Raw genomic sequence first — 12587 nt, forward strand, 5'->3', positions numbered from 1 at the left:
AGGATTCAAGAATCTACTGCATTCAATGATTCATTACAACGTCCGAATCCACAGGCCATGAAGAGTAAAGGATTTTTTTGGATAGACAGAGAGTTAATGCTTTGTCACTCCAAAAATATTCGCAAGATCTCTCAACCTTTGACTTGTGTTTTATTTAAAACAAGGGAATATTTAATTGAAATCATTGTGACATTCATTGAAAAGCGTTTTTTTTTTATTCTTTCCAAGCACAAATGAAATTATTTATTGAACAATCCTCAAAATTTACCTGAAAGAATTCAATGACAAGTACATCTTGTAATTAATGATTTGACAATGTACCGCAGGATAGATGAACGTCCATTATTTATATGTTCTACATTAAATGGCTTGATTGCTTTAGTCATGCAATTTTTCAAATCTGCCATTTGATTCCTCCATCTGTGTTTAATTTGAAGGTAATTCCCATGTATATCTCTATAAAACTTACACTTTGTCTTTTGTTATGCATATTGTACCATTTTGATCTGGTCAGTTCACATCTTTGTTTAAAAATGAATGTTTTCATTCCCGTTATTATTTCTATGACAATTTCTTGCACGATCTGCATATGTGATTACAACTCCACTGTTTGGTTCAATAAAAGACGTATGAAGGAAATCAAAGTTCTTCGGCAGATTATCAACCAAGAAACTCTCATTCGTTTAGCTGTGGTCAAGGATGTCAAAGCAGTTAAGGACGACGTTAGCTCTGTGAAGCGAAGTGTGGCGTCTACAAAAACGACAGTCACAATGGTACAGCAGACGATAGAAACGTTAAAAAGACAAGTTGCTACCAAATGTCGAGATGATAATTTAGCGCAGATCATGGAAACATTGAAAAAACGTATCGATAAGTTAAGTCAGAACAGCATTTTAGAGCAAACAGTAGAAACATTGAAAAGACAAGTTGCAATCCTACGTGAAAACGATACTATAGCACAGAAGATGAAAATATTGGAAAGACGGATTGATGCTTTAAGTCAGAACAACACCGTATACCAGACGGTAGAAACCTTGAAAAAAGAGATTGATTTTCTTAGAAATGACAAAACGCTACAGAACTCCATAGAATCGTTAAAAAGAGACATCGACATTCAAAGGAAGGAGGACAGGAGTACTATAAAAAATTGTCAGAAAAGGTTTCAGGAACTTCATCAAAAGTTTAAAATTCTAAATGAAAATATAACAGATATATATCAGCACCTTAATAAGACAACAGAGGAGCCAACGTTGGAAAAGGGTAATGCTCTCTCTCTCTCTCTCTCTCTCTCTCTCTCTCCAAATTTTCAACTCCACACATTAATAACAAAACCTAACTGTTCAATATGTGGACCGTTAATTAAATGAAAAAGTCGCGTCGGAGGAAGTAAGGGGTATATTTTTCCAACAATGGCGACCATGTGGAGATTACTTCTGTTCTACTATGTCGAATAGTTTTTGGTTTATATTATAAAGAAATACAGAAGCTAGGTTTAGACGTAAACATACGTGTCTTATGACGTCACATTTGAATACTATTTTCCTTCATTTGTATCTCATTGATTCAAAGACCCAATGTAAATTTTTCTACACCAATTTATGTCTTAATCAAATGCTTCCTTATTCTTTTTCTAGTGATGGCAGGTAATAGTGTGAAAGCGATTTAGAATAATGATAGTATTTTTTTAAAGAAAGGATACCCGATCAGTGAAAGAGCTATTCTTTCCCGGGGCCTTCTGTGGACAAACTCAAAATATTTATATTTACAAATCTATGCAATCAATCAATAAAGTTTTTGCAACATTGCTGTACATATCTATAAACACGGTGCTTGAGAGCATTGAGTGTTAGAGACATTTTAATGCATACAGGTAAATCATTCAATAAAAGTGTTACATTCAGATCGAAGATTGTATCGATTATAACACTGGATATCAAACATACTATTTAAATAACTATCGATAATGTGACGAAGATTTATGTGATTAATTGGAAAAAAAATAACAGTGTATATCGTTGATTTTTGCAGTAACCGAAATAGAATACATAATAATGATTTTCTCTTTTTGGTGGAACCTGTATCTATTCCATGACTGTCACAAGTTCTTCAAAAACGGTTTAAAAAGATAGAGACACTTTTTTTTGGTTTGATGTCTTCTTCTATTTTATTGATAATAAGGGTAAAATTTATCCTCAAATCTTCTTTATTGGTACAGTTCACGGTAGCTCAGTCGGTAGTTCATGCGCTCGCTCCGTGATCGGGAGGTCGTGAGTGTGTATCTCGGCTGCCACTGACCTAAGTCGATAAAAAATGGGTAGCAACTGTTCTTTGGCAATGCGCTCAGCCTATTAAAGTGAAAGTTGCGGGTCCTTCGGATGAGACCTTAAAAACAGAGGCCCAGTGTCAGGCGTTGGCAAGATAAAGATCCCTCACTACTCAATGGCCCTGAGTACTGAGTGAAGGTCAAAATTTAAAGCCCTTCACCGGCATACGGAGACGTCTCCATATGAGTGAGGGATGTTAAACAATATACAATCAATCACTCAATCAATCTTTATTGGCACACGAAACCAACGTATTTTCTAATATAGTTAGAATTATCATTTTGTTTTTTTATATAGGTTCCAAACTAAATAGAGATTGTAAGGACCTATATATAAATGGACAATCACAATCTGGTGTCTACGATATAAACGCTTTCGGTAACGAGACCATGGTCAGTGTGTTTTGTGATATGGTGACCGAAGGCGGAGGGTGGACAGTAAGATCTCTCTCTCTCTCTCTCTCTCTCTCTCTCTCTCTCTCTCTCAGGCCAACGTAAACTGTTACATTGTGACTGAAAACGGAGGTTGAATAGTAAGGTTTTATTCTCTCTCTCCCCCTCTCTCTATCTTTATTACTTTTCTTGAAATACTATTAGAATTTGACTATAAAATAATATAAGAAAAGTAATTGAAACATATTTAACTTGTTTCATGTCTCGGACTTGAATATATGTTCATTTTTGTTGACTATTCCTAGGCAATACAGAAAAGGTTGAATGATTCAATGAGTTTTAAGAAGAAATGGACGGAGTATAAAAAAGGTTTCGGAAATCATAATGACTCATATTGGATCGGTAAATACTTATTTACATTTGATCATAGAGACCATACGCGCGATGTTGGTGTCTTATTTATATTTTATTATCTTACTTATAAATGTCCTTGATTTTAGAAATATTACTCGCAATATGTGTGATTTTGGTATGACTGGATAGGTTTTGATAGGTTACCCTAGTCAAGTCTTAAAATAACATATACTTTTTTTGGGGTAAAATATAGAATTTAACTAAGCAATAAAAGGTATTTTACACATGTAACGCGTTAAGTTTTACAGCAAGTATCCCGCATTTTTCTAGTGTGGAGTGTTCAAAAATGAACCCAAACTATTTATTTTTCCCACAAAACAAGAAAAAATCTATGTCAGTTGAGACTTTTTCAGTTATTCTGTATTCAATTGTGGCAAGAAATAGACAGCGCCTTTTTAAATGAAGAAAAACATGTAAAGCTATTAATTAAAAACTCATTTATGATTGAATGATTGTGTACTGTTTAACGCCCCTCTCCAGAATATTTCACTGATATGGAGACGTCAGCATTGCTGGTGAAGGGCTGCAAATTTAGGCCTATGCTCGGCACTTACGGCCTTTGAGCAGGGAGGGATCTTTATCGTGCCACACCTGCTGTGACACGGGGCCTCGGTTTATACGGTATCACCCGAAGGACCGCCCCATTTAGTCGCCTTTTACGACAAGCAAGTGGGTACTGAGGACCTATTCTAACCCGGATCCCCACGGGACAGCTACTCATTTATAAGAAAGTTTAAATAGAAACAACCTATATCATAGTAATGTGCTCTTCTTAAAGATTTTAAATATTTCAATTATTTTGATATCAAACTGCATGCTTTGGAGCTAGCAAATTTATTACTAGTTCAATAGAAATATCCAGCGTCTTAAATGACGTATAAATGTAAGACCATGCCCTTTTTTGAGGGGTTAATTTCTATTTTTTCCTCATGGATATTAGAAAACTTTAAATGTTCATAATGTTCTAATTTAAAGGGTCGGATTAAATGTCAAACTAATTAATTAACTCCATTAATTATTTTTTTACTCAACATGTAGTAGTTTCAACATAATACATATATATCTAACTCAATCAATACCATATTTAAGGAAATGACGTGATTCATCAGCTTACGAAGGGAAGGAACTCCTCCCTCTACGTCTCTATTACACTACGGAATGGTAGTACTTTGCATGAAATATATCGTCAGTTCTCTGTTTCCAATGAGGATAACAGATACCAACTTTTTCTAGGAGGGCCAGCTACTGGAAATTTAGGTATGTAATTAGTAGAATGTTTGATCAGTGATCATTATAACAGAGAGAGAGAGAGAGAGGGAGAGAGAGATTTAAATGAAACATAATTAATTATAAATCTGGAGAAATTCGGATTGTCATTTCCAGGTATTAACAATACCTCATAATTTTCCTCAATGTTCAAATTAGAATGGTATACACAGAATTAACTGTCATTGTCTGAAATTTTTATAGGTGACAGCATGTTGAAGTCTGATTGGTCTTTTGGTAACCTCTCTGGAATGTCATTCAGCACTTTTGACAGAGATTACGACAGAGGCAAGGGATTTAATTGTGCTGCTCACTACGGAGGAGGCTGGTGGTTTAACACCTGCTACCGGGGCTTCCTTAATGGTCCGTTGTCTTCCTCACAAAGTCTATGGTATCCTACATTCAACAATGGTAGAAATATAATAGGGACGCTCATGATGATAAAACCACACTGACTGTGTGATATGCTCTTCGAACTAAAAAAAAACGTATAATCTATTTAATACAGTCCAAGACTGCTTGTGTACATAATACATATGAAAATGAAAAAAATACCTCTCAATTTATAATACTTTCTATTTCCATTACTGAAACTCTTCGAAATATAGGCGCATTTGGTCCTCTGACTGGGATAACATGATATGGCGGAGAAAACAAAATATGCCGATCTCTATCCAGATTAGAATGTGAAACGTATTTGCCATTCCCATTGAAGAACATAGATGTGAGAAAGGAAATGACGACCTTAAACTAGACCGCTCAAAGTCTTGACAATTTTAACTAAAGTGATTTCTAAATGAAGAATCCAGAATGCGTAAAAAAAACACTTGATATCCCTTCCCATATCAAAGAGTCTTGTAAAAAATATTCCTGTGCCTGGTAAAAGAGAAAAGCCTGAGAACGAGTTAATATACAATTCTTACAGAGAAAAGAACTGCAAAAGTTTTCCATATACCTTGCTAAAATCCATGTTTACAATGTTTCTCACTTACCTACGGCTTTTTAACCGCTAAACCGTGGCGTCATGTCGCCTGAGACTGCATTACAAAAAGATGTATGCAAAGGGGAAATCAAAGAAAATGTAATAAACAGAAGGAAGCATTCGTGAAAATATAAAACAAAAAATCCTGCTTCAAGAGTATAATGATATCCATATTCAATCACAAAAAGGAAGCACTTGTGAAAATATAAAAAAATTCTGTTTCGCTCGTGAAGTAATTTCATATTCAAATACAAAACATTGAATATCCCCCATTTATCTTTAGAGAAATGTACGGCATTTAGATAAAAGATTCGGCTCTTAGTTTTGACGTACATAATGTCTACACATATACATTGCTACTGTATGAATAAGTAGATGGAGTATTTGAAGAAGGAAAAAAAACATATCAGGTTTCAATTGCAGTACAGTTACAAATCATTTCCTGTTCAATCACCTTATTTTCTAGCATAAAACGTCGCTTGAATTATCTTTCTATTTTGTTAAAAGTATAGCCTTCCCTCGATAATCATGTGGACTCCTCTTTAACCCCAAAATATAAAATATCAAAATCAACCAAAAATTACAGTACATAACATTTAAATATGTTTTTATATTAATCCTGTCTTAAAAATAATTGACGTCATAATTTTATGAATATTATTAATTCTGTTGGAAATTGAACTATATTTGAAAAAAAAAACATTGATACTTTGTTGTAAGAATAAACAAATTTTTTTGAGAAGTATGTTAAAATATTGTTTTAAGCTATTGAGGGGCAATATGAAAACGAACTTTCCTTCTGTATTGAATAATGCAAATGGAAAACAGAAATATATAGATATATTACTTGATCAGCAGTACTTGTCCCAGCTGACAAAGCAGGTAACATTATTTTTTTGTAAGGCTTTCTTTCTATATTTTAGAGGAACTAGGGTTTAATTTAAATTTAAAAGTGGTAATCTAACTTTTATCCGTAGCTTCTAATCCAGGAAGATATTCTCTAAAATTTTACGTCCGTTTTAAATATGTTTAATATTCCCAACAATAAAAATGAATTTGAACAATCATATTTTATTAGATTTAAAAAATTCAAAAAGAAAACTGCAATATGGATATATTAATTTTATTGCTTATTCCTTAATACGTGTACAGAAGATTTTCTTCGTATAAAATATTTTTCACATTGTAATAATGGTTTAAAGAGAAAGTTACACCTGACATCATTAAATGTATGTTGAATAATGCCATCTAGTAAATTGAGACAAAATACGTGATCGTACAGGATTCGAACCTGTCACACTCAAAGTTAGAATCAATCATACAGCATATACCAACAAGTCACGTTTTAACTATATATGTTGAAATTCATCTTAGTCAGATTAATGCCAACAAATTTGACTTTGCTATAAAAACATGGAAAAAACAAAACAAACAGATAAAAATGGGACAGGAGAATCTGTGATGAACAAGCAGGGCCTTGTGGTATAAAAAAATAACATTGTAAAAGCTCCTAACCCTTTTGATATAACCCCCGGAAACGAATATATTAGACCCAAGCAGAATGTATACATTTACGACTTTGAGATTTTACTTTTTCGTCTAAAAATGAATAAGGAACTGTCGGCCATTGGAGTTGTGATATACATTTAATTCAAAGGCTTCTCGAGATATCGTAAGCAAAGAAAGGTGTTAGTCAAAAAGAGACTTTTTAGATTTATGACTTTCACATTTTGATATCAAAATCAATAGGGATGTTCTTAAGGCCATAGGGGGCTGTTGTGTTAATTTTGCAAACGCTAATAGGCTTTCAAAGGTTTCTAGAGAATTATCACGGAAACAAAAGTGTGACAGATAGAGGTAGCCGAAGGCTATACTTTGTTGATCTGGTTTCTATTTGATATGAGAAAATAATCATTTTGGAAAACAAAAAAAATAGCTGAGGATGAACAAGAATGTTAAAGAAAAATACAATATTCAGATATCCTGAAACATGTGAAAGAAATACCAGCAAACTCAAACTTGACAATGAGCAAGAATTCAAAATAATTAGCAGAAATGTAAATATAAGAAAAAAATATCATCATTAATGCAGATTTAACATATTAACTGAAGAGAAAACTCCAATCTTCTCTTTTTTTATTACTTGCATAATGCAAAATTCTGTACATTTACAATCAAACATCTATAATTACCTTGCGAATAAAAAAAAGATAAAAAAAAAATGACATTTAAGAAAATATGTAATGGATGTGCTATTATTTTTTTACAAATCAAATACGTGAGTAGAAATTAAACAATACCATCTCTCAAACAAACATATATCAAATTCAATTAATATGATGCATTAAAAATCATTGTCTTAAGAGACCAAATATTTGTTGTTTAGCAATACTGCCAAAGAGTGTACTAAGCATGGTTTCTACTACTTTTCATTTATGTTTCTAGCACTGCACATATAGTCGTCCATTGGTACATATTGTTGACGGAGACAGTATGTATCGAGATGAGCCTTAACTTTATTATGCATAATGCACGACAAAATGACCAGTCAAGTACTACATTGTATCACATATTGTAATAGGCAACAATATGTCCAGTCAAAGTCGGCATATATAGTAGTCAGTATATTATTTTGACGAATAATTCATTTAGAAAGGAAATAGATATAAACGTACACACAGGCACTCACGAAGACAGACAGCATTACTCGAAATACTGCATGGGGAATATTTGGTAGTAAAATGTGACCAGGATAAATTTTCATCGCAATTATTTTTCAGTATACCTTAAATCGAGAAATATCTAATAAATCAGCCCATTTTTTCTTGTTATATATACCAGGAATGTGCGAAAAATTATGAAGACATTATCAAAGGTGTATACTATCACGTGATATGTATATACGTGTACATGCTTTGATTTTTCTGCGTTACTTGTATACTTTTTATCCCTAACAAAAAATCAAGCCTATTTTCTTACACACTTACCAAATGAATTTTACTTTAGAACATAGAAGGTTAAGTAACGGACACTTTCAAAGATTGATTGTAGTAATTATAAATGTTATCTTAATCTTAACGTGCATATTCATAATAATATCAATTGTCCTTAAAAAAATTAAAAAGACAAACATCGTCTCAGATACTTGTAATATTTGTATAAGCAAGGTTGGACTCGAGTTAATAAAAATCTATTTGTATAGGATATTATCTTTAGGGAGCCGTGCCTGGATTTCACATAACGACGTAACAATTTGAGTGGGACTGTAATTAAAAATCCATTTCATTATCTTGCAAAGGGAAATTTTTACACTTCCTTCTTAGCAGATACTTAAAGTTTAGAAAATATTAAGATTCGACTAACTGAAGAGAGAAAAAGTATAATCATGATTATGATGTGCATACTTTTCTTTTTGTCCAGTTTGTTAAGTACAAGTCCTCAGCATATTTATGAGAAAGATAAGGATGACTGCAGTAGTAATGAAAGGGATGCTGGAATAATTTCTACACTTCTGACCGAACTGAGACAGATTCAGCATGACGTAGATCAACTACGACGGGAAAACATCGAAATCAAAGATTCGCTGAAATGTATGTATAGATATGAAACACTGATAAGTATTTATATAAATCATTGTTATCAGAGATTTTCTGCAAGATATATATTGTATAACTATTTCATTAATTTTCCGGTTAGATGTAAATGGTGGCACACATTGTAGCCATTTCAAATATTTCATATTTGGATATATTATTACATTTGCATATATTACTGTCTAAAAATTCATTTCCATACTTGTTTGGCACATATTCTCTCCATGTGATACAGACTATATAGAATAGCCAGAATGAATGGCGCATACCTATGCACCTTAAGCTAGCGAACCTTTGATTTCTCTTCCTGCAATTATTGTCATCTTCAGAGTAAGAAATGATAACGGTTTTAAAAATCCTTTGAAATCATCGAAAACTACTGAAAACCAACTTTTATTTGCGTCATCTTTTATTCACGATTCCTCAGTTTAATATCAATACGCGAAGATTAATTTCCGTTACCGAGGAAACATTCTCTACAAATCCTTAGCAAAATGAATTGTTAGCAGCGATTAAATTCGCGAGTTAAAGGAGGTCACGGAACTCGCGGATATTTCTCGCACGCGAATAAAAGTTGGTTTACAGTATTACTCAGCTAACTTACTGATAAATTCTCGAATGGTAAGTAAAATAACAGAATAACATACAACAAATCCTAATTAATCATAAAAAAATTTAATCCAATGTTTAAATATCATTAGATTAAATGTGGACTTGAATTTTTATAATCCTAATTGATATTTTCAAAATATTCAATTATTAGAACAAAATTTCCATTCGAAGCTGACATTATCCTTATGCGCTTCCCAATTCATTGCGATGGGAACATTTCAGTGTTTACGGTCTGCAGAATATGTTTATTTTACAATGGCACCTAATCGTAATCTGCTTAAAATGTGTATTTTTTTTTACTTTACGAGGGACGTTCAATAAATAATGTCATTAGCTCGATGACATACAACATAGAAATCATATGACATTAAGCTAGACTTTCTCTCATTAATAAATCTTTCATGAATTGATAACAGTTTATTTGACCACTTTTCATCACATAGTTTCATCGTGAGAAGCTGGGAAACAAGGGCTATTCGAGGCACTGCATTATAAATGAATGGTAAAGAATCAGTAAACTAGAGTGAAAATAAAAGCTACATTAAAGCTGCTGTAAAACGTGTTAAAAATCCCAAAGAAATTTTCACTGAAATATGTGACATTGACATCAACCAATGCCTGTTTTATAGACAAATAAGACATTGGATTTCAATGATAAAATTATTTAATGGGCATCAAAAATGGGTACCATCCTTGCCCACAAAAATTATAAGAACTTATGTACTATTTGCCCAATTTCAACAAATAATATCTGATGATGTATGACTGGCTTTAAGACACATAGCAGATTTGATATACATAATATCGGAAGTAGTTTACAATATATTTAAGAAACGTTTGACGGTAAAAAAAAAAAAAGCTTGGTACTCAAAGATCACCCTATATTTTGAAAAATGAGTGAAAACAACAGCGTGAAGAAATGTCTTAACAATTATTTTAAAATATCAGTAACTGTAGTTATCCAAGTTTGTTTCATATTCAAACAGATAATGGAACATGAATCTATTCCTTAAAACACTCAATACAAAATTTACCATAAGATGTACTTGATAAAAACAGCAATGGTCCGACAAAAGCAAAGGTATGCAAGAACACAAAGACAGATTTATATGCAATTTTCTTAAATATTAGTGGCACTGTTGTTCAATTTCGTATTCGGGGAGACAGTTTAATTTTTGGAGGAGTCTAGAAAGCAATCTTTTTGCAAAAAAATCGAAAGGTTTATTAGAGGAAGGACCTAGAATCAGGAATCCACTAAATTACATTTCTTCATGACGACCCTGCACCCCTGAAGAGTAAAGGGGTTTTCGGGATAAAAAGAAAGTTAATATTTTGTCACATTAACAATATTCGCTAGATCTTTTACCTTTTGACTTGTTTCTATATCCAAACTTGAAAAACCACCTTTCAGAAAAAAAAGACAAGTCAAGGAAATCATTGGATCTGCTATTTTCCAGTATACTAAGGGTCATACCCAAAAATTTGTTCTAAATACAATCAGAAATTTAAAAAAAAAATTAACGGACATCTATTTTAATCAAAAGAGATTAATAATCAAAATCATGAAGACTAAATCATTAAAAAGCGTCTTTTGCTTCTTTCCGAGCCCCGATGACATTAATTATTGAACGTCCCTCGTATGTTAACTTTCTTTTAAGTTTTACATTTTTTTTCTTTATGAGTTTTAGCTTCGAGTACAAGGCAAAATAATAGCTATAAATTATTGATACGATTAGAACATAAGGATATAAAGATAATGAACAGTATTCAATCTCCAAAGTCCATAAAACAATACAAAATAAGATCAGAGCAAATACGGACCCCCAAAACATCAAAGGTTATTTCAGGTGCCATGGAGGAGTGAGCATCCCCTGCCAACCGGTCACACGCGACGTGTGCTCGTTGTCATGATCAGGAAATAACAGGAAAAAATAGACGTCAATTCAGTGTATAAATAATAGACTAACAATTCGATATGGAAAACGTCAGTCAGCATTTGACTCAATGATAAATTGGTAATTGCTGACAAGGTAATTGTATCGACCATAGAACTTACGAAATGTTGACTTTAAACGAAACTGCTGATATTCTTGTTTCATCAACATCTGATTAAAATATATGGAATTTACTTTTATTTGTAATTATAGTTAAATTGAAAAAAAATCTCACCGTCGTTCATTTACTACTTGAGAATATTACCGAAGCGTTGTTATATTGAAACATTAATCTATCTAGGTATGGACCTATATAATATTGTCCGGTGATATGTTTTTTTCTAATTCTATACTAAAAACCAATGTAACAAAAATGTATGCCGCTGAACAATTTATTAAAAAACAGATGTTAAAGAAATGGTGGTATCTTTTATTTCAAGCTCACCGGGATATATCGAGACAATATGTAAATGTAAAAACGGTCTGTTAATTGATAAAACGTCGGCGATATATGATAAATCCCAAGTTGGAGTGTACACCAAGTGTTTTCGCCTCATATGTAAGATTTTGAATAAATTGTTCTTCACATGACATCTGCTAATTTCGCAATCGTTAGACATGGATGTGCTGAGATAATTTTGAAATTTCGGTCTCCAGGAATTACATAAAACTAAAATTACAATTTCTTTCTACATCTTAATTTCCTTATGCACAGCACTGCTTAGGCTTAACATAGAAAAAAGATGGACTTTTTAAGACTGTTAATTTTTATCAAGCCGTTTTTATCATATACAGTACCGACCGAACACAACCTAACACCAGAGCGAACCCGGAGCGGACCCCGGGTTCGCTTCCCGGGTTCGCTCGGGGTCCGCTTCGGGTTCGCTTTCAGAAATTTTGGGACCTCTCCTGGTGCGCTTTGGGTGCGCTCCGCGTTCGCTCGGGGTCAGCTCTGGGTCCGCTAGAGCGAACCTGGCGTTCGCTTCCTGGGACCGCTTTACGCACTATGCGTGAAGCGGACCCCGCTTTAATCACCGCCAGTTAGCCCCGACCCTTGTTTATTCCAATAC

The 12587-nt window shown here is 33.1% G+C and overlaps 1 protein-coding gene across 5 annotated transcripts in view; it reads left to right on the top strand.

Moving 5' to 3' along the window:
* LOC134255025 (ficolin-2-like) overlaps positions 1-12587 on the top strand; it is an 86047-nt gene that overhangs the window by 43151 nt on the left and 30309 nt on the right. The window contains exon 1 of one of the 5 annotated variants that reach the window (XM_062737553.1): positions 2703-2761. The exons of the other annotated variants lie outside the window; for them this stretch is intronic. Within the exon in view, the coding sequence (XP_062593537.1) occupies positions 2714-2761 (48 nt within the window). The 5' untranslated portion in view covers positions 2703-2713. Of the gene's footprint in view, positions 1-2702; positions 2762-12587 lie in introns of those variants that run through there. 5 annotated transcript variants of the gene reach the window in all.

Source organism: Saccostrea cucullata, unplaced genomic scaffold, assembly GCF_032062105.1.
Source record: "Saccostrea cucullata isolate Sc308-1 unplaced genomic scaffold, CSIRO_AGI_Scuc_v1 ctg3341, whole genome shotgun sequence".
Classification (NCBI taxonomy): Eukaryota; Metazoa; Mollusca; class Bivalvia; order Ostreida; family Ostreidae; genus Saccostrea; species Saccostrea cuccullata.